Source organism: Apodemus sylvaticus, chromosome 17 (assembly GCF_947179515.1).
Source record: "Apodemus sylvaticus chromosome 17, mApoSyl1.1, whole genome shotgun sequence".
NCBI lineage: Eukaryota > Metazoa > Chordata > Mammalia > Rodentia > Muridae > Apodemus > Apodemus sylvaticus.
The window spans coordinates 53,677,324-53,701,428 of NC_067488.1; the positions used below are offsets into that span (position 1 = coordinate 53,677,324).

The 24,105-nt window shown below is 36.4% G+C and overlaps 1 protein-coding gene across 1 annotated transcript in view; it reads right to left on the reverse strand.

Annotated features, from left to right (window-relative positions):
• Nucleotides 1-24,105, reverse strand: part of Smc1b (structural maintenance of chromosomes 1B) — a 56,846-nt gene that overhangs the window by 23,319 nt on the left and 9,422 nt on the right. Inside the window, exons 6-12 of the mRNA XM_052161414.1 lie at nucleotides 22,872-23,130; nucleotides 21,915-22,055; nucleotides 16,618-16,700; nucleotides 15,596-15,803; nucleotides 13,760-13,945; nucleotides 11,786-11,965; nucleotides 8,402-8,548 (exon numbers count right to left, since the gene is read on the reverse strand). Of these exons, the coding sequence (XP_052017374.1) occupies nucleotides 8,402-8,548; nucleotides 11,786-11,965; nucleotides 13,760-13,945; nucleotides 15,596-15,803; nucleotides 16,618-16,700; nucleotides 21,915-22,055; nucleotides 22,872-23,130 (1,204 nt within the window). The remainder of the gene's footprint in view (nucleotides 1-8,401; nucleotides 8,549-11,785; nucleotides 11,966-13,759; nucleotides 13,946-15,595; nucleotides 15,804-16,617; nucleotides 16,701-21,914; nucleotides 22,056-22,871; nucleotides 23,131-24,105) is intronic.

A 24,105-nucleotide genomic window follows, 5' to 3' on the forward strand; every position in this document is an offset into this window, starting at 1 on the left:
TTTCAACTTATAAGAATAAAAAAATCTCAATTTGTTTACTATCAAGAGCATGTCTTCATATATCCTGACCATATGGGTGTTTCAGTCACTAACAAGATTCTTTGTCCAAATATTTTCTCATAGATGAGTATGTGTGTCTTGATGTGCATTCCATGTGTTTCCCATGCTTGTGGAGGGTATAAGATTCCCTGGAGCTAGAGTTACAAGTGTAAGCTGCACAACATGGTGCTGGGAAACAAACTCAGGTCTTCTGCTTTAGCAGCAAGATCTATTTCTTAACTGTTGAGCCATCTTGTATAAGTCAGGGTTCTCTACAGTAACAGCTTATAGAATGAAACTCTATATAAAGGGGATTAGAATGATTTACAGACTGTGTTCCAGCTAATCAAACAATGGTTATCCATGAATGGAAGGTCCAATAATTCAGTAGTTGTTAGTTTAAGAGGCTGGGTGTCTTAGCTAGTCTTCACTATGCCCTAGAATCCTGGAGAAGTAGGCTCTAATGCCAATAAAGGAATGGACTTGCTAGTGAGAGTGAGAGCAGGTGGACAGAGTGAAGTTTTCTTTTTTCATATCTTTATAAAGGCTTCCAGCAGAAGGTGTGGCCCAGATTAGAAAGGGGTCTTCCACCCTCTAAGATCCAGATTAGAAGTGGATCTTCCCACTTCAAATTGAGTAAAAATCCATCATATGTGTGCTCTCCCTTTTTAGGCTTTAATTAATTCCAGATGTAGTCAAGTTGGCAATCAAGAATAGCCATTACAAGTCCACCCTTTGTCAACTTGACACACATATCTTATATCATGATTAATTTCTAAATGAAAATAATAACCAGGTCAAAACTATGACTAACATTATATAACTATCCCACTTACAACTGCAAATGCATTATAAATTTAGAATATGTAGCAATGTCCTTTGAGGGACATTCTTTTAGTGTCTTAAATTTGAATATGATAACCATAAATATTCTCTTACTTGATAATACATTACATAATAAAGGAATTAAGAAAAACAAACACATTCTTAACAGAATATGACAGAAATATTCATGTCAATTATAAACCTTGTTTCTGCAACTGATCACATGGTCTTAACTGGTATTTCTAACTACCTTCCTCTACTACCCTTCTGTATTTCCTCCACCATCAGCATGTACTTCAGCAGGTGCTAGCTCTTTTCTTGAAGGTAAGACCCATATCTTTATTCCTGATAGATCTTGTCTTTTGTCATCCTTACTGGATTAGGTTGTTGCAATTTTCCATTGACTTTAATCAGAGGCCATGGTAGCACCAAGAGACATCCTAAAGGATCTCCTACATTCCAGACAGGATTTTTAACTCCATTGTGGAGAAACAACCTAATATCTCCATGGTAATCTGGATCAATCACCCCTCCTCACACTGATAATCTTAGCTTGTTGGCTTAAGGGCATCAGAAGCCCAACGTGGCTGGAGGTAGGAAGGAATCTGAGATTCCTGTTCAATGGAATATTTATTGTGGCTTCTGGCAGGAATGCTCTACCACTCTTGAATCAAAACTTCTAGCCAACAGAATTTAGGCTTGTGAAACAGAAAGCAAACATTTCCCTAGTGAGTCACTGGGGGTGATAATGATTGGAACTATTTCTCTTTTCACTCCTTGATTCCTGGACCTGTGGATCCTGTGTATGGGAGAAAACTTATCATATACTGGAGATTAATTTAAAGCATATACTGCCCCTGGAAAATCCAGCCCCAGCTCTCCAGGCTGCTGCATTATAATTGGCACTGTAACTGTTTCTTCAAAAGGTCATTCCATCTTTTCATCAGGCCAAATGCTTCAGGATGGTGGGGAACATGGTAAAACCAGAGGATTCCATGATCACAGGCCCACTGTTGTACTTTTCTGGCTAAGAAATGAGTTCCTTGGTCAGAAGCAATAATGTGTGGAATACCATGACAATGGATAAGGCATTCTGTAAGTCCATGAATAGTGGTTTGGGCAGAAGCAGTATGTGCAGGAAAGGCAAATCCATAACCATAATAAATATCTATTGCAGTAAGAACAAAGTGCTGTCCTTTCTACAGAGGAAGTTGTCCAATGTAATAAACCTGCTACCAGGTCACTGGCCGGTTACCCTGAGGAAAGGAGACATATCTGGCACTCAGCAGTAGCTTTAGCCAAGTCAGGCTTGGTGAAAAGAAGTCTATGTTGTTAGACTATGCATAACTCCCATCTCGGCCATCATGGCCACTTGGTTCATGGGCCCACTGGGCAATGACAGCAATGGCTGGGGAAAGAGACTGACTGTCCACAGAATGGGTCATCCTATCTACTTGATTATTGAACTCTTCAGCTGAAGTCACCTTTTGATGAGCATTTACATGACACATACGTATCTTCCTATCCTTCACTCATCTTGAAAGATCTAGCCACATACTTCTTCACCAGATGTCTTTCTAAACTATTTTCCAATCACAGCTTTTCCAAGTCCCTGACAATTCAGTCAACCAATCCATTGGTTATAGCCCATGAAATCAATGAACAATTACACATCTGGCCATTTTTCCTTCCAAATAAAGTACATGGCCATGTGTACTGCCTAACCACACTGTGAAGATTTCCCTTCAATGGTGTCTTTCAGGGTTGTCACAGGAAGGGGTTGTCATGCTGCAGCTGTCTACTTCTGTGTAGAACCATCAGCAAACTATGCCCTAGTCTTCTCTTCCTCAGTCAACCAGTAAGGGCACACCCCACAAGGTTATAGGTACATGCTTGGTAGCAGAGAGCATTTTAATGGGAGTAGAAACCATAGGCATTTAGGCAACTTCTTTTTGTTTGTTTGTTTGCTTGTTTTTGTTTTTTGGATTTGGTTTTTTCAAGACAGGGTTTCTCTGTATAGCCCTGGCTGTCCTAGAACTCACTCTGTAGACCGGGCTGGCCTCGAACTCAGAAATCTGCCTGCCTCTGCCTCCCAGAGTGCTGGTATTACAGGCGTGCGCCACCGTCATCCGGCTAGGCAACTTCTTTTTATTATACTGTTTTTTTGTTTAGAATTATTTATTTCATGTATATGAGTACATTGTAGCTGTCTTCAGACACACCAGAAAGGACATCAGAACCCATCATGGATGGTTGTGAGCCACCATGTGGTTGATGGGAATTGAACTCTGGAATACTGGGAGTGCAGGCAGTGCTCTTAACCACTGAGCCATCTCTCTAGCCCCTAGGCAACTTCTTTTTGTAACTTACTTGTGCCTTCAGGACCCGCTCAGACCCAATCATGTACATACAACTTCCATTTGGTAATGAACTGCTTCTATGTGGTCCTACTTTTTGAACTGGCAGCTCAAATCACACCTAGTTAATGATTAGCAGCTCATGTTGCATGGCAACTTGTCAAATACTCAGTTTCCACTAAGACTCAATAGTAAAATAAAACCTGTCTTTCAAAGGTAGAATAGTTGTCTAAAGATGATGGTAGAGCTTTACTCCAAAATCCCAAAGTCTATTCTGAAATTCATCTCCAGGTTGCCAAAGGTTCCAAATAGTATTACTATTTGCCATTGATACCTTAAGTACCACTGGATCTATTGGATCATATGGTCTAAATTATAGATCAGCTTGGACCTGTTGAAGAGCCCTCTCCTGTTTCAGACCCCCTACAAAGCCAGCAGCTTTCTGGGACACTTGGTATATGGGCTGGAATAACACACTTAAATGAGGAATATGCAGTCTCCAGAATCCAAATAGGCCCACTAAACACTGTTTCTTTCTTGAGTGGGAGGGGCCAGGTACAATAACTTATTCTTTACTTTAAAAAGGAATATCTCTGCATACCTCACACTACTGGACTCCTAAAAATTTCACTGAGGTAGAAGGCCCTTGAATTTTGGTTAGATTTATTTCCCATCCTCTGATGTACACACGTGGTTGCTACCTTCTGTACACTTTGTCCAATTAGTATAATGTCATCAATAATATCACCAATGTGATATGTTGACATAATTTATAATGATATAAGAGATAGACTATCAAGAGCCCTTTAAACTAAATTATGGCACAGGGCTGGCAGTTATATATCCTGAGGTAAAATCTGGTCTTGCCAACTGAAAGCAAATTGCTTCTGGTGGTCCTTATAGGCAGAAACCAAGAAAAATGTACTTTTTCTTTTTCTTTTCTTTCTTTTTTTTTTTTTTTGGTTGTTCAAGACGGGGTTTCTCTGTGTAGCCCTGGCTGTCCTGGAACTCACTCTGTAGACCAGGCTGGCCTCGAACTCAGAAATCCTCCTGCCTCTGCCTCCCAAGTACTGGGATTAAAGGCGTAAAATGTACTTTTTCGATAGCTGCATTCTATGCACCAGGAGATGTGTTAATCTGCTCAAGAATACAACCTCTAGTACAACAGCTATAATACAAGTTGCTACTTGACTGAGTGATTAAGTTTTTGCTGGTCAACTGTCAATCTCCATGATCTGGCCATATGGAGTTAAAGGGAGATGTGGTGGGACTCCCACCACTCAATCTTTCAAGTCTTTAATGATAAAACACTAAGTTCTATAGTTTCTGCATGGATGTGATCCTGTTTTTGATTCATTGTCACCTTGGCAGTGACAACTCTAAAGGTTTCCATTTAAACTTTCCAACCATAATAGATAGCCCTTACTCCACAGGTCAGAACCAATGTGAGATTTCTGCTAACTTCCCAGGGTATTGATTCTAATTATATATCATAGGAATAGGAATATAACCACAGGATGAGTTTAGGGACCTACTGAACCTCCCGTGAGTCAGACTTAAGCCAAAACTTTATTAGTTAACTGATCTTCCTAAGTTCTTATGTTAACTGGAGGACTAATGTTTCTTGGGATCTCCCAGAATCAGCATCAATTCAGAACCAGTACTCAACAGACCTCAGAAAGTTTGGTCATTTTCTTCCTCAAGTGGACAATTTTTTAAAAACTGTGTGAGTTTTCATATTGAACCTAAAATCTCAGTAAGCCCATCAATACACTTAGCCTGATCCAGTTTTATGTTCCTTTGACCATTATCCCATATTCTTAAAATCCATTCCACATGTTCCCCAGACCTCGGCTTGAATGAATTAGCAAACGCATTAAGCTCTTTATTAGTGCAGTACACTTCTTCATGAACTATACTTTCTACCTCCCCTCTAGAACCCTGCTTTGCCTTAAGTCTGGCTATAGCTCTAGAAGCAACTATTGATGGGCTTCAAAGGATATCAGTATTGTCAAAGATAGAAAAGGCAATATTTCAAAGGGTGGTAGTATATCTTCTGCAGAAGGTGTATCAAAGTTCTCAGCTTCAATAGGGTGGGTCCTTATATACAGTCCCTTCCAAGTTACAGGATCCCATTCTTTAACAATTAATGCTCTATCTCTGAGTCTGGGAATTGAATTTTTGCTGTAATCCAACCAACCTTGTAATGAAACTGTGGTTTGATTTTCTGAACTCTGTGGCTACTGGAGAGATACTCTTTCAGAAACACTTAGAGATCTGTAAACTCTTAATGCACATCTGGACCCAGTCAATTTTATCCATTGTCTTTCACCATATTCTGAGATGCTAAAGTTTTTAAATTTTTTCTCAGAGTTCATAAATGTGTTTGCCAATTTATCCAGAGATATTAGGAGCAACATACCACCATCATAATTCTCCTTATTTTTCCACAAACTGTCAAAAGTTTTGGATACAAAGTTACCAAATTTGTTGTAACTTAATATTGGCTTATCAGGGTAGTCAAATGCATTTGTCTCCTTAAGTTTGTAAAATAGTTCACATTACCAGCTTTCAGTACTCTCCAAACACCCAGAGGCTTCAGTAACTATAGGTGCTAACAAATTAGAAAGCTTATTCCATATATATATATATATATATATATATATATATATATATATATATATATATATATAGTTTTGTTTTTTGGTTTCTTCAAGACAGGGTTTCTCTGTATAGCCCTGGCTGTCTTGGAACCCACTCTGTAGACCAGGCTGGCCTCGAACTCAGAAATCCACCTGCCTCTGCCTCCCAGAGGGCTGGGATTACAGGCGTGCGCCACCACCGCCCGGCTCCAGATACTTAATATATTAAATATTCTTATAGTTCTGTTGCTCTAGAACCAGCTCTGATACAAAAATCTGTATTAGTCAGGGTTCTCCAGAGCAAGAGAACTTATTGAATCTCTCCTCTCCTCCCCTCACCTCTCATCCCTCTCTCTTTCCCTCCCCTCTCCCTCCCTTCCCCCCCCCCCAGGGATTAATTAGAATGACCTACAGGCTGTGGTCTAGCTAATTCAATAATGGCTGCTTATGAATAGAAGGTCCAAGAATCTAGTAGTTCTATAGTTCATGAGGCTGGATGTCTCAGTTGGTCTTCAGTATACAGAATCCCAAAGAAGTAGGATCAATGCTAGTGAAAGGATAGACTTGCTAGCAAGGTGAGAGTAAGCTAGAAAAGACTGGAAAAGATTGATGCTTCCTTCTTCCATATCTTTGTATAGGTTTCCAGTAGAAGAAGAGGTTCAGATTAAAGGAGGCTCTTCCCACATCAAACATCTGGGTTAGGAGTAGATCTTCCCACTTCAAATTAAATAAAACTCCCTTGCCAGTGTGCCTTCCGTTTGGGGGTTTTAATTAATTCCAGATGTAATAAAGTTGATGACCAAGAATAGCCATCACACATCTCTTCAGCCCTAAACTAATTACTCTTTTACTTGGTATTTCAATTAGACCTAGCTATAAATTTTATAAAAATGTCTTTTCTATATAGAAGCTTATAATTTTTCCAATTCCATCTTGGGTTACATTATCAAGTATGTATTATTTTGTTTGTTGTTTTGTTTTGAGACAGGGTTTCTTTGTATAGCCCCGGTTGTCCTGGAACTCACTCTGTAGACCAGGCTGGCCTCGAATTCAGAAATCCGCCTGCCTCTGCCTCCCAAGTGCCGGGATTAAAGGCGTGCACCAACACCGCCTGGCAAGTATGTCCTAATTAGGGTTTCTATTTCTGTGATAAAACACCATGACAACCAGGTGGTGGTGGTGCTTATTTTCCTTTAATCCCAGTACTCAGGAGGCAGACAGGTGGATCTCTGAGTTCTAGGACAACCAGGCCTACACAGAGAGAGAGTCTCAAACAAAACAAAACAGAACAAAACAAACAACAAAAAACCCATCATAACCAAAAGCAACTTGAAGAGTGAAGGATTTATTTTATTTTACACTTGTAGGTAATAGTCCATCTTTGAGGGGTTATGGTAGGAACTCAAGAAGGGCCGGAACCTAGAGGCAGGAACTGATGCAGAAGCCATAAAAGAGTGTAGTTTACTGCCTTTCTCCTTATGGCTTGCTAAGCCTGCTAGTATATAGCACCCAATAACCACAGCTAAGAAGTGGCACTGCTCACAATGAACTGGGTTTTCTCACAGCTATTACCAATTAAGAAAAATATACCACACACCAATATGGTAAGAACATTTTTTCAATTGAGTTTTCCTCTTCCAAAAACAACTCTGGCTTATGTCAGTCTGATATAAAACCAACCAGCAAAGTGTAATATCAAAAAATTACATGTGTTTTTAGAACAAATTTTATATAGTCATACATATTCTCTTATTATACTTATAAAGATTCTATATTGACATTTTTATTTAGAAATTATATGCTTGGAGCTAGAGAAACCACTTAGAGATTAAGAGTACTGGTTGCTATTGCAAAGGACCTGGATTCCATTCCCAGCACCCACATGGTAGTTTACAACCTTCTGTAAATCCAGTTCCTGGAAGAGAATCCAATGTCCTCTTCTAGCATCTTTGGGTACCCCTTATATGTATACATGTACAAGTACACATACATGTATGCATCTGTGCACATACACACACAAATAAAATAAATCTATTAATAAAATCTTTTTTGGAGACAGTCTCAATATTTAATTCTGCCTGTCCTAGAGCTCACTATGTAGATCAAGTTGGTCTAGAACTCACAGAGATCTACCTGCTCTATTTGTTTCCGCCTCCAGAGTGCTAAGATTAAAGGTATATTATTAAAAATAAATCTTTTTAAAAGTGTGAAGAAATTCTGAACTACATACAGAAGTTATTATACAAATAATATAAAATAGGTAACAATAACTAGTACAAAAATGTGTATAGGAAGCTGGTTGTGGTAGTACATGCCTATAATCCCAGCACTTGGGAGGCAGAGGCAGGTGAGGCCAGATTTGTCTACACAGTGAGTTCCAGGATAGCCAGAGTCAGCACTTGTCTTGAAAAACCAAAACAGAAATATAAAAAGGTACAGTAAACAAGCAATCCACAGAACTTATGTTAATAAGAAAATACGTAGTTTTTGCATAATTATATTCCATAACATTTTATAATTTTTATGATGAGGATTTACCTTTAGCTCTTGGACTAGTTGGTTTCTTTTGTCTCTTAGACTATGTAACTCTTTCTCATCCCAGCACAGAGCTTTGTGCTTTAAGTCACTCGACCCTCCAGAGATCACTCCAGATTTCAAAAACAGTGTTCCATCAAGTGCTACTGCCTGCATCATAAAAACATTTTACCTTAGAGAAATGTATTTTATGAATGATACTTTTATTTTATAGAATGATACTTTTTCCCATTGAGATTTTGTAGATGTGAAAAACACTTCCTGAACTTTACTAATAAAATACTGATTTTTAAAGGAATACAAACCACAAATATAAAACCCATTTTACTAAGACTAGGCAACAAATTAAGAGCCACCATAGAAGTTTAAAATAAGCTGCATATTAGCTCTAAACATACATAATACTGAGAAGCAAAAACCATATTTAATATTAAATAATTTGTATTACACAATCCTTTGTTTTGAAGATTCTGACATATATTATCAACAGCATATTATGAAAATGATTTAATAACTTTAGAATACCCCCAAACAATTGTATTCTCCAAAATAAATGCAGAATGAAATTTAGAGTCAAGGTATAAAATTACCCAGAGTTTACAGTGCTCTAAGTGAGTGCTTTAATGGAATAAATTAATCAATTTTCAACATTTTATAAATGTTTCTACTTAATTAGAATAAGAAATGTTCCTGGTCCTAGCCTCCCAGGTGCTTTCTTAAGAGATAATAAAAACTTATGTATAAATTCTTAGATATATTCTTGAGAAATATTTGCAGGTACAAAATTATGCCTTCAGGCATCATACCACACATTAGTATAAATTTGTCAGGGTGGGTGTAAGGAAAAAAACTTAAAGCCTTAATCAAGCATACTAGGCAAGCAATCTTTCAGCCTTATATAGTGTATAAAAGTATATATATATATATATTCTTTTGTTGGTATCTTTTTTCCTTAGATTTTAAAGATTTAAACACTTGTGAATTAATGTTTTGACTGTATGTATGCTATGTGTATTTCTGGTGCCCGTGAAGGCTAAAAGATGGCATCAGATCTTCTATAACTATGAATATAGCAGTTGTAGATGGTTGTGAGCAACTATGTGCATGCTGAGAATTGAACCCAGGTCTACGGAAGGTAACAAGTGCTCTAAATTTCTGAGCCATCTCTCCAGCCCTGTGAGAAGCTATGTCTTTTGCTTTGTTTTGTTTTTGAGACAGAATTTTATATAGTTCAAACTGGCCTGAAACACACCTGATAGCCAAGGATGACCTTGAACTCCAGACCCTCCTGCCTCTACCTCCCAAGTCCTGAGCTTACAGATGTGTGCCACCATGCCTAGCAGAATTGCTAATTTTACATTATATTGTTTGTAGGTATTGTATGCAATTTATATATGCTATATGTTTAAATAAGCCACACTATTTCTATAATATCACTTGAAATGTAAAGTTTTAAAATACAGAAGTCTATAGAAAATCAAAAGTACAAATTGAAGATAAAAGAATTTCTGTGAAAATGTGGTATCTACCCAAATCATTTTACTAAGCCTAAAATACAAAAGATTTTTTTTTACATTTTTGAAATGTTGTTGATATATAAATAAACCAGATTAAAATTCTAAAATACGAAGAATATGTTACAATATGAGATAAAGCAAGTTGTTGTGAACAAAAAAAATTGTAAATATGAGTTAAATTAAGGAACAAATCACCTTATCTTCAAGTGGCTTTTTTAAACTGAGTATACAATCTTTAAAGATCTATTTTAAGGGGCTGGAGAGATGGTCCAGTAGTTAAGAGCACTGGCTGCTTCCAGAAGCCTAAGTTAGATTCCCATGATCCATATAGAAGCTTACAATATAACTCCAGTTCCAAGAAAGCTCATAACCTTTTTCAGCCTCCATGGGTACTGAGTACACATATCATGCATAGACATACATGCAGGGGCAAAACACCCATGTACATAAAATAAAAACCTATTTTATAAATATACAGCATTAATCATCTTAGAAAAATGCTAAATTTAAGAATGGAAATTCTTAGAAGAAAAGCTTATCTTGAATTGACTTTTGATACTAGACATTCTAGATAACTGTTAATTGTTCATGAAGTGGCTACCACTTGCTGAGGATTATTTCCTAGGCATTCTGGCCACATTATGCTTGATGTCATTTAATAGAAGCTTTATAATTTTATGAGAGTTAATTATCTCCTCAGTTTTAGATAAGAAAAAATTAAGAGTCTAGGAACTTTCCTAAAATCATATAACTACTAACTATACAGCATCACCAGTCTTATTTTATGGCTTAGGCGCTTAAGCATTGGTATACTTTATATAATAAAAATACATAATTATTGAGCAATAATTTAGCATTACTCAACTAACTAAATATAAATTATCCATGTAAAAATATATATTTATGTGTGGGCATGTATGTATGGGGATATATATGTACATGTGCAAATATTTAGACGCCAGAGCAGGATATGGGGTCTCTATGTCTATTGCTGTCTTACTACTCTGAGACAGTTTCTCATTAAACTAGAAGCTTGTTATTTAATCAGCTAGATCTTGGGATCCAAATGTCTCTACCCTCTAATGCTAGAGTTACAGGTATGTTGAGTCATGCTTGGCTTGAAATCAGGTCTGCATGCTTGTAGAGGAAGCATTCTTAGACATTAAGTCATTTCCTCTGCCCCTAAATTATTCATTTTTTAAAAAATCACTCCCTTGAAAGATTAGTACCCAGTAATGGTTGAACTGTGCTATTTTAAATATAATTGTGTTAAGCTTCAATGTACAAAGTATTCCCATTAAGTTATATAAGAACAAAAATGTAAAGTAAGAAACAAAAAATCCTTCCTGCTATTTAAAGGTAAAACAATACAGGGAAAATACAGAAATCAACAAGGACATTTATTACACACAAAGGGAAAAACTCAAATGCCTTAGAATCCTGAAATAAATCAAATTTCTAAAATACAACTTGTGACACAGAAGTTAATTTTGTAAATTCACCTGACAAGCTGAGGATGCAGCTTAGTTGGTAGAGTGTTTGCCTAACTATACAATGCCCAGAGTTCAATCTTTAGTACACACACAAATGAGCACGATAATGTATGCCTCTGATCCCAGCACTTGAGAGGCAGAGACAGGAAGATCATAGTTATCACAGTTATCCTCAGCTATATAACAAGCTCAAGGCCAGTCTGGGCTACGTGAGATTCTGTCTCAAAACAAAAATCATCAAATGAAAGCATCTTAGGATTTCCTATGCTGGTTTTCCTTATTAAAAAGAACATACAAGTAAAAGGAGGGAGAGGTAGAGACAGAACAAACAAATGAGCAAACTTCATCTTAGTTGGAAGACTGATCAAGTCTCTCACCTTCCGTCTTTCAGGTCCACCAAACGCAATATGTCTTGCTTCTTCCACAGTCTCACAGACAAGGCCATTTCCACAAACAAACTGAATCACTTTCTTCAGCTGAGGAAACTGGGTCTTTATAACATCGATCATCATCTTACAGCCCTTAATTTCCCTTAGCCGTTCATTGATTGGCTTGATCTGAAGGGTTAAAAAGAAAATTGGTATATTAACTACACTAAAATAAAAACCAAATGCTTATTATATTCTTTCCACAGTATAGCAAAGACTTGGCAAAATGCTCTTTTATGCAATACACTTTCAGTAGAAACTGTATCCCACATTATGTCATGTAATATTTTACACAGGGAAACCATCAAAAGTCACAAAAAAGAACTTCCAGATTCAACTACCAGTACTTAGTTGGAACAAAACAATAAATAAAAAGTGCTTTGTGTTCTTTACATCATAAAACACAGTGTAATGCAGTAGCCACTTAGGTATGTACCCAAAAGCAACAGAGTACTACAGATCTAAAATGAAATGAAACAAAAACCCCCAGTTGCCTGGCGTTGGTGGCGCATGCCTGTAATCCCAGCACTCTGGGAGGCAGAAGCAGGCAGATTTCTGAGTTCAAGGCCAGCCTGGTCTACAGAGTGAGTTCATGGACAGCTAGGGCTATACAGAGAAACCCTGTCTCAAAAAAACCAAATCCAAAAACAAAACAAAACAAAACAAAAAAACAACCAAACAAAAAATCCAAGTCTGAAATGATCAGGACAGCTTTCAGATTATAGATGTATTTTCAGACTTCTGTCTACAAATCATAAATATGCTACTTTTTTGCTGAAAATTAGCAAATTTAATCTCATTTCTGTTAAACAAAAATCCTGTGTATATTAAAAGGTATATATGTATGCACATGGTAGATACATACACACATATATACATACATATGTTCATATGGCCTGAACGTATATAAAAACCTCTAAAGTAGTATTTAAGAACTGTGTACTAAAAGAAAATTATTTCTTATGTATTTCTGTATAAGGTTATTTTTTTTACATTTATTCATTTGGAGAGAGAATATGTGTATTTGTGTGTGTGCAGGTATACTCTAGCATGTCTCTGGAAGTACAGAGGACAACCTGTGGGAATTGGTTCTTCTCCTTCTACCATGTGAGTATAGGGGCTAAATCTTGAACTCAAGTTGTCATGCTTGGTAACAGGTACCTTTATCTACTGAGTCATGTGATGACCCTGTATAAGATTTTTGTTTTTTCCTGTATACAATTTTAATTAAAAAATTTTTGTCTGCATGTATGTCTGTGTTCCACATGTATGAAGTGCCCACAAAGACCCTAGAACTGGAATTACAGATGATTGTTAGCTGCTATGGAGGTACACTGAGAATCTAACCCAGGTTCTTTGTAAGAGAAGCCGGTATTCTTAACTGCTAAGCCATCATTTCAGACTCTCCTGTATCATATTTCTGTAAAATATAAGTTTGCCTTGAAAAAATTCAAATGAGTAACAAATAAAAATTATTTTTACCAGGCATAGTGGTACATGCCTTTAATCCCAGCACTCAGGAGGCAGAGGCAGGCAAATCTCTTAAGAGTTTGAAGCCAAAAAAAAAAAAAAAAAAAAAGAGTTTGAAGCCAGAGTGGTCTACATAGTGAGTTCTTCTCCAGGATTGAAACTGAAGACATTAAGAATTGTAGCAATGCTAGATTAGGAAGAAATATCATGAATCACAAGATAGCAGTTGCTTGATATTATTCACCTTAAGTTTATAAACACTAGCCACTTGAATGACTGGCTAAGTGGCATCCAAGTTACACTATTTGTAACCATCCTACCCCCATCCCATAGCTGCCAGTTTGGAGCAATAAAGGCATTAAATTTGGCAATTAATAATACCAAATATTATTTGGAATGTAAACAAAGAATATAGAAAATAAAAATATTAAAAAAAATAAATAAAATTCTTACATCAAGGTAATCTAGAGCAAGGAACGTCTCAGGCTCAGCTCTTTCTTCCTTCAGAAATCGAATACAATCCTTTGCTACTTTTTCTGAGGAAACAACAATGGCCACCATGTACCGGCCAAAAAGCTTAGTCACAGCCAGCTGGTATTTCTTATGAATAGGATGGCACAGGTCGAGCAGCCTTCCAAACTTAGGTTTCAGAACAAAAGAAGAAAACAAGTATATTAATGAAAAACATATAATTCATTGTTTTCTAATTAACAAAGCATGACAGATAACTGCATATAATTTATATGTCCAGTTTAATAGTTACATTCAAATTCATCTGAATTCTTATATTCAATGTGGACCTTTCATTTTTGATAATGGACAACCTCTTGACTGCTTTCCCATAGAGTGAATCAAGTGCCTTCTTTGAGCAATCGGTGACTGAACCCATATTCCTGCTCTACTCACTCTCCCTGGAGGGCAGGAAATACAAGGGCTCAGCTGACACTTTGTAAAAATATACTGTATGAACATTTCATTCTCTCCCTCTGTGGAGTTTTAAATTAACATCCTGTTTCAATGTGATTCTGTGCTGTGTAGAAAAACACACCTTATTTGGTGGGAAGGATTCAAAATGTCCTCTCCCTCAATGAGGAATTTAGTCTTTTCTACATTGAGAGAGCATTAGAGGTCCCCCTTCCGATTTTCTAGTGTTTTAAATCAATTTCCTCCACGTTTGAAAGGAAACAAGTATATAAGTGATGCTTCTTGCCAAATTAAGGAATACTGGGTAAAAATTTTCAGAATTTAGTCAATTAATCAGCTTGGCTTCTACAGAGTTCAGAACAACAAAAATTATACTTAAATTGTTAAGCCATCTTTCCAGTCTTTTCTCCATTTAAAAAGAAATCTGCACAATAGCCATTTTCTGCCATTAGATATGATTGCTGAACTACTGGGTTTTTTTTTTTAAATAGGGTTGTGTCATTTTGTTATGAATTGAAGAAGCAAGATTGAGCATCGTAGCCCTATTCCTCTATTATTATCCATGATTCAAAGTAAAGATTGAAGAAGAATGTCAAAGACTTAGGGATATATAACTCAGTTGGTAGAATGTTTACCTCACATACATGAGGTAGAATACCTCATGTATGTGAGGTAAACATTCTACCAACTGAGTCACCCCCACCTTTTCCTCTACAGTTTCTTGAAGGAAAAAGGGGATATTCTAGCAAGACAGTGTAAAGGAGATAAAGTTGGTGGTCATGAAAATGTAGTACCATAAAAGTCAATGGCAAGTGTTTTGGAACAGAGCAATGGTGAAATGTCAAATAGTAAAAATAGGCCATAAGGAAATCACAGGGCACACTGAGGTAGAAATGAGGCCTGTCATATAATAGAAAATGATGCTGTGATGCGTACACTCCATGGGAACAGGGTAGCATTGCATTTTGGCTAAAGTCCTTAGTATGAAAGATCACAGGGTACAGAGAGAAAATGAAAATATGGCAGTGATACCTGTCAAAAATTATGAAGAACTTGAGCATAGAGGTTTCTTGTTGGGAGGACCAAGAGTACTTCATCCCATGTTTCCTCTGGGGATATCACGCATAATGGCTAGGTACTGTGTTCATGCAAGTGTTTCTTTTCAATACTTACTTACGAATACAATTTGAAATTATTTATCTCTTGCTCTATTTACTATTATATTTTAAATATAAATTGTCAAATACAGAACACAGCATTTCTAAAATAATTCTGGTTCCTTACAACAATGAGATTTCCAATCTCAAGTAAGAACACTATTTTTAGAAATGAGAGAGCACAGCCTTTAAAATTCATTCCAATTACCACAGAATCTGGGTAAAGCCTTTTAAGGTGCTCCAGAACTTCTGCTCTTTTCCGCTGACGTTTTCCCTCATGGTTATCAATTCCAGCATTCTGCAATTCATTTATAATAAGGCTCAATTCTTCCTTCACTTCAGACATTCTTGATTTTGTACTGTCAATTTCTTTTATCAGGGCTTCTTCTTGCTGTTTTTTATCTTCCAAGCAATCCCTACAACAGTACCAACAAGAATAATATCCAAAAAAAACCAGCTGGTTAACACATAAAACAGTCTTGTCTAGAACTGCATGAAAATGGAGTAGTGCCCTATCAATTAAAAAAGAAATAAAAACCCATATCTGACACTAAACAGGCAAAAGAGCTTTTTAGTCATTCCTGTTCATTTGAAAATACGTATTTCTGGTTACTATGAGAGTATGGGTAGATCAATATAAACCAGAGCAATCATCACATCATTAATATCAATTCAAACTCAACTAAAATTCCTTAGTGGTAGATTGAATATAATGAATTAGCATCCAAGGCACAATTCATTACCATTTAAAAATTTTAGGTTTATTTTTATTCTTTTATGAGTGTTAGCCTGCATGTATATCTGTGAACATGTATGTAGCCTATGGAATCCAGAAGAGGGCATCAGATCCTCTGGATCTGGAACTACAGTTAATTGTGAGTCCAACCACCATGTGGGTACTTTGAATCAAACCCAGCCCTGTGCAAGAGCAGTCAGTGTTCTTAACTACTAAGCCACCTCTCCTGCCCCCACAATTCATTATTTATTTATAAAATGTCAATGTCAAAAGGAGATCTAAGTTTTACCAGTGCTACACATTTATATTTTCAAATTTTAAACATTTTTGTTTTCACATTTTATATATATTTATTATGTGATAAGTATAATTTTTAACAATCTATAAAGACAAAAAATAGGAATATCACACATTAGTAACTTTCACTAACTACTTAGAAGATACACTGGATCATTTAGATATGAAAAATCTACAAAGATTGTTTTCCTACTTACACGCATGTCTTTGTATATTCCTCCAATTTCTCTATTCGTTTTTTATGTTCTTCTATTTGCTCTTTTATTTGTTTTAGATTTCCCTATAATAGGAAATAAGCATAAAATTGTAACATTCTAAACCAATAAAATTACATATCTAGAATTTATTATGCTATAAGTTGTTAAAAGTTTGAAATGCATCAAAAATGCTTTCTGACAGGTGCTTACTGTCAAGCCTGATGAACTCTTTCAACCACTTAACATAAGAGAAGGAAAGAGCCAATGTTCTCAAGTTGTTTTCTGACTTCTACAAGTACATCACACTCAAATATATAAATAAATGTAATTTAAAAATTAAAAGGAGCCGGGCAGTGGTGGCGCACGCCTTTAATCCCAGCACTCTGGGAGGCAGAGGCAGGCCGATCTCTGAGTTCGAAGCCAGCCTGGTCTACAGAGTGAGTTCCAGGACAGCCAGGGCTACACAGAGAAACCTTGTCTCAAAAAAAAAAAAATTAAAAGAGGGGCTAGAGAGATGGCTTAGTGGTTAAGAGCACTGACTGCTCATCTGAAAGTCCTGAGTTCAAATCCCAGCAACCACATGGTAGCTCACAACCATCCTTAATGAGATATGACGCCCTCTTCTGGTGTGTCTGAAGACAGCTACAGTGTACTTACATATAACAATAAATAAATCTTTTTAAAAAAATGAATGTGCTGTTTTTAAAAAAAATTAAGAGAAAATATAAAAGAAAAAACTAATTTTGAAAAGGTCAGCTTATATAAAGCTTTTATAGTTAATAGATTGAGAATCAAATCTGAGTGTATTTTGCTGGAATATTTGGTTTCTAGTGATTTAACTGGTAAATTCAAACTTTGAGTACATTTTTAATAACTCTTGATTTACTTATTTTATGTTTATGAATGTTTTGTCTGCAGGTATGTATGTACACCACATTCCCGTCTGGTGCCCACACAGAAGAGTGTATCAGATGTAACTCCTCTGGAAAAGGAGTTATAAGTAAGCTGCCATGTATGTGCGAGGAACTAAATCCTGAAAGACTGTTAAATGCTCTCTCTTCACTTCAAAAACATTTTCAAGTACCTACACAATTCATATCTATCTTTCAAACTAATTCATTCAATAAATATCCATTCACTGGCTTCCATGTGGTAGGAACTAGAGATATAATAATTAGCTGGATAGTTCCCATTATCAAGAAAATAAGTGATTATAATACAGTACTTAAGTATCACCATGATGCAAGAACTACAGGGCAACTAACAGGCACAAGGAATGGACTTCATGTAATGCTTGCTCTACTTCTCCTTTACCATTAAATCCAAATACTGCACAGCAGCAGAAACCTGAGAAAGACCTGTTCTAAGATGCCTAAAAACAGCACTGAATCCTAAACATATCATGTTTTCTTCTATGCAAGTACACCAGCCACACTTACAATAACTAATAATAAACAGAACAATAAAACAATGTAACTTTTTTATGAATAGTTTATTTTTTTAAATTTCCCACTTAGTTAGCAGGGATAAAACTGAAAAGGGAGCTTTAACTACCCATGGAAGAGAAACTGGATGGATGGGGAGAGTAGTTTCCAATTAGTTTTAGATTTTTAACCTTTAACCTTTCTTCTATCTAATCAATGACAATCCATGAAGCAAACATCTATTGTGCTAGGTGCCAGAGTTACAAAAATGACCAAGATGAGCTAAGATGACTCAGACGATTACACAAATATGACACATATCCACATAAAGTCAGGAGTGGCTGTGCACACCTGTAACCCCAGTGCTATGGAGACAGACAGAACAACTGCTAGAGATTTCAGGCTGCTACCCTAGCTCCTAGTTCAGTAAGATTCCTGTTTCAAGGATATCAGGAGAGTGACAGAGCAAGGTATTTGCTATGTTCTTCTGAGCTCTGCACCAATACAAACAGGAAAAAAAAAACTCACCTACACACACACACACACACACACCTTCCTCCAAATAAGACAGCTTCTTTTCTAATGGAATACACACATTGAAATTTAAAAGCCCAACATTGAAATTCTACTATCTCACTTAAGTTCATTTAAAGCTGGGCACAGCAGTATATCCCATTTACTCCCACTATTCAGGGGGCTAAGGGAGGCAGGCCTCTATGAGTCAACTCACAGACTCTATGAGCCAGCTCAGTCTACATGGTGAGTTCCAGACCAGCCAACGATTCATAGTGAGACATTGACTCAGAGAGGTAAAAATAAAATCCATTCAGGGGCAAGAGAAATAGCTCAGTGATTACAAGAACTTACTGCTTTTGCAGATGGAAACTCGCATGAAAAAACATGTTTGTAATGTTACAGGAGGCCAATATAACAGATCAAAGAAAGGAAAACAGGAAGAAAAACTGAGCAACAACTCAGGTAGGCCCATGTAGATCACCTAAGAACTTTGACTTAAAACTCTTATGTGTAACTTGGGAAGTCTCTGGAGAATTTAAAGAGCCAATTTCATGATTTGATTTACTGAATGCATTAGCTGGCTGCTATGCTGAGGCTACTGTGTAGGATTAAAGAGTGGTAGCAAAAGAAGCTGGTGGCTATTGAACTGATCCAAACCATGAGTAACATGGACAAAAGTGATTGCAGTAGAAATGGAAAAACATAGACCCTTGTATTTTCAAAGTGAAGTCAACAGTTTTCTAAAAGGGAGTCAAAGACTAGCTCCACATTTTTTGACCTGAGCAACTAATAAAATTAAACTATCCTAATTGGAGACATGAAAGACTGTGAAACACATTTTGGTGAGAAGACTGAAGTTCAGTTTGGGGTCCAAGATTGATTGAGATGTTTGTTCAACACCTAACCTGAAGAACCTGAAGTAGCAACTGGAAAAACACATGGCTGGAGTTTTGAAGGTCTGAGAGCTAGATGTGCTCAAATCTTAAGAGCAGTGTTTAAATGTGTGACTATAAATCACCAAGTCAGTAAATACAGGTCAGAGAAAACCCAAAGCTTAAAACAAGCATAAATTGGACTTAAAGCAGCACTTAGCATGCTATATACACAAATATCAGGGTGGTTCAGAGAAATTTCATAATGCATGATCAACTATTATTGTTGAGTGTGCAATAACAGTTATCTTACACCCAATCCTTAGTCTTGAGAAAAGGAGTCATAAAACATTAAGAGAGAGTGACTATTAAGTGTGTCCTTCACCATGAGCTTGACTTTGTAGTGTGATTTATCTTGTGCACCTGGATCTTTAAAGGCTCCCCAGTTGTTAGTCAACTGGCTCTTTAAACCTTTAATCGCAAAACTTGGGAGGCAGAGGCAGGTGGATTTCTGAGTTCGAGGCCAGCCTGGTCTACAGAGTGAGTTCCAGGACAGCCAGGACTACACAGAGAAACCCTGTCTCAACAAACAAACAAACAAGATTTATTAGCTGTTAGAAATGCTTGATGCTATGATCTTTAGTGTTGGTTACCTATTGGATTATAGGAACAGGATAGGATATAAAAAAAAAAAAAGCCAGCTGAGGCTGAGAGTTGGAAGTGAGTTGGGCTAGCAGAGTGAGACGAGAAGGCAGTTGGTGGAGAATATATTGTTCAGAGACAGTTGAGTCAGGAGAAGCTGAGCAGATAGGTCAGGACAGTTGCTATAGTTTCGAGCTGATAGTATTGGAAAAATTGGGAGAAGGAACTGTTTAAGCAGACTGTTGGGAACTAAGGGAGGAATGGTTGGGAGAAACGGTTGACAGTTGGGAAAGACATTAGCTTCAGGGATCTCTCTCTCCCCTCTATCCACCTTTCTCTATCTATATTTTCCCTGACTGTACATACAAATGAAAAATGTAAAGTTCCCTGCCCCAATCTAATAACTTGTTTACTAAAACTATACACAGTAAGTAAAGAGCAAGATAGGCTGGAAGTGAAGTCTTACTCTGAGGAAGAATATAATGCTATCTTAACACTTGTTCCCAACATAGACTGACTAGCTCCTCTTGGGCCACATATTTGAGGAATGATTCCAGAACCCAAGATTGTTCACCTAATGTACATACCCAACTCCTTATATAAAATGACAGAGTATTTACATATAAATGACATGTCTTCCTATATATTTTAAATCCTCTCTGGGAGACTTGCAATACCTAGTAAAGTATAAATGTTATATAGATAGGTGTCTTAGTCAGGGTTTCTATTCCTGCACAAATATCATGACCAAGAAGCAAGTCGGGGAGAAAAGGGTTTTTCAGCTTACATTTCCAACTTGCTATTCATCACCAAAGGAAGTGAGGACTGGAACTCAAGCAGGTCAGGAATCAGGAGCTGATTCAGAGCCCATGGAGGGATGCTACTTACTGCCTTGCTTCCCCTGATTTGCTCAGCTTGCTTTCTTAGAGAACCCAAGACTACTAGACCAGGAATGGCCCACAATGGGCCCTCCCCCTTGATCACTAATTGAGAAAATGCCTTACAGTCAGATCTCATGGATGCATTTCCTCAACTGAAGCACCTTTCTCTGTGATAACTCCAATTTGTGTCAAGTTGACACACAAAACCAGACAGTACAGATAGGTATTATATTGTATTGCTTAGGGAGTGACGAAAAGTACTAAAACAATGGTCAGTAAACATTTTTACCCTGAGTATTGTTGATCCTCAGTTGAATCCACAGCTTCAAGACCCACAGATACAGAGAACTAAATGTATTTAATGTCCCCACTCTCTCCATCCTCCTCCTCATACTATTGGAACTAAAGTGCATGCTCAGACCATATTCATCACCATATAGATGCACAGAAAATATTTCCTGAAGGCATATATGAAGACACAGCCTACTCTAACTATAAAAGTGCACATAAATAAAAATTTTAAGAACAACAGAGAAGCTGGGCAGTGGTGGCGCATGTCTTCAATCCCAGCACTTGGGAGGCAGAGGCAGGTGGATTTCTGAGTTCAAGGCCAGCCTGGTCTCCAGAGTGAGTTCCAGGACAGCCAGGACTACACAGAGAAACCCTGTCTCAAAAAAACCAAACCAAACAAACAAAAAAAACCCAGAACAAAACAAAAACAAATAAACAAACAAAAAAGAACAACAGAGAAACCAAACTAGAATTAATTATTTTGCTGTGCTTGGGAAATCAAACCCAGGATATCAGTGTTCTAAAAGTAAGCTATATGCTCCTAGTCTCTCATAATTTTTAAAATTTCTTGTGTTTGATATAAATCCACTTATATATTGAAAAGGTAATATAAAGGAGAGCAACATCTCACAGCAATTAATTCTAAACTATGATTATAGAATCCATGGTACCTGAGTGTCTCCATGCCTCCTCTTTTCAAATGCCAGTCTTTCTTTTTCTGCCTTCTGTTCCCATTGCAGTTTTTCCAGTTGTTGTGTCATTATACCTACCTTCCGTCTGACTTGCTCCTTAAGCTCTTTGTAACGATCCAGCTATATAAACAGCATTGACATATTACTCACCTTAATGAAATTATATGACATCCTGTTCTCATCAAAATATTTATACAAGTCACATCATAATTAGCCATCTTCTCCAGGTAAAATATGTGAAATTCTATGAAAATTTCCTTATTAAAAACTTGTTAGATAGTATAACAATGTAATCAAGACAAATTCTGTAGTAAGGTCTTTGATAGAAAATCTAAGAAAAAAAACAATCTGGAGAAAATGGTACTTTTCTAGTCATAACTTATTGCATGTATATTGTGATAAAAGATTGGCATAACTCAATGAAAGATGAATAATGATACTTTAATTGAAAGAATATTTGAAAACTGACTTACATGTTTTTGGTTAGCTGTATGTTTTACTGATTAATAATTTTAATCTTCTATACTGTATTATACTATTAACTCATCACTATACAGTTAAAATCATCTTAGTTCCCTTGTCATTTAAGTCTTTTCAAAGCTACATATATCTGATCTTTACATTTATATATCTAAGAGAGAATTGTTTTATTTTTAAAATAGTAACAATTACCTAACTTTTATTACTATACAATTCCAGGTAGTACCAGGCTTTAATCAATTTATAAATGTTATAACACCATCTAACTATATGATGGAAAAATACCTTAGTATCAAGATTAAATTTAGAGTCTGTGAACAGATTTTAAAAAGCTAATTCTTACAATTTACATTCTAGGGATAATCTTAATAAATTATCATAGGGGTTACCACTTAATTTTTTCTAATTTAAAACTGAAACAATAAAAATTGGTTAGAGTATTTTCATTTTTTTCACCTGACTATTTTCCAATTCAATGTCTCGCCCTTTGTGTAAGATTTTCTCTTCCATCTGCTTTTCAAAACTTCTCCATGCTCTATCTAAATCAGCCAGTTCTGCCATTAAGGCTTGAATGCCATCTTCCTGCTTAGAACATTGTTTTTCATTGTCTGTTATCAGTTTCTTAGTCAAATCCAATTTTTTTAGATGGTGAGAAGTGTTTTCTTTAGCTTTAATGTACTGAGGCCTCTTCTGATTTAAAATTGCTTCAATAGATCTAAAAAGGAAAAATATTTTTTATTTTTAGCATATAAGCAAGTATTAATTTATTATTTTATTTATATTTTTATTTTTTGGAATCAGGGTTTCACTATGTAGCCCCGGTTAAACTGAAACTAGCTATGTATACGAAAGTGGCTTAGAATGCAAAGATCTTCCTGTCTCTGCCTCCCATGTGCCAGGACTAAAGGCATGAATATGAAATCACCAACCCTGGCCAAAATGAAAGTAATTTTGATCAAATAATATTCAAAATTAAATTCTAAAAATTAGCTTGCAGAGAATGTTAGGCATATCTGTAGTTGCCAGAGAAAGCAGTACTATTGAGATTCTGTTTTTTTTTTTTTTTTTTTTTTTTTTGCTCTTGGTAGTAGCATACACCTTTAATCACAGCACTTAGGAGGCAGAGGCAGATGGATCTCTGAGTTCAAGGTAAGCTTGGTCTACAGAGCAAGGTCTAGAACAGCCAGAGCTACACAGAGAAACCCTGTCTCAAAATACAGCCTGTTTCCCCTTGGAAAACAATTTTACACTGATAATATAGTGCTTCTGTATAATTTATCTTCTTTTAAAAATCTATGGACTTTAAAACTACTTAAGCTAGGGATCTAGAAAGGTGGCTTAGCAGTTGACAGTGCTTTCTCAGAGAAGACCAGAATTAAATTCCCCCATCCATGTTGGGTGGCTTATAACTATCTGTAATTCCAGCTCTAGGAGATCTTACACTTCCAGAGGCACTTGTACTTAGTATTTGTATACACATATACATACATAATTTAAAATCTAAAAGTTACTCAAGCCACTACTTTCTCTTTCCACTCCACTAATAAAGTTGTTTGATACATTTCGAATACAGTTAATGTTTTGTCCCATTTTGCAATCAATGTGGTATCCTTCTCTTCAATTTTTAAATTTTTGTTTACATTAAGGTTTATTCTTGGTGCTGTAGTTTAATTTTGACAAATTCATAGTT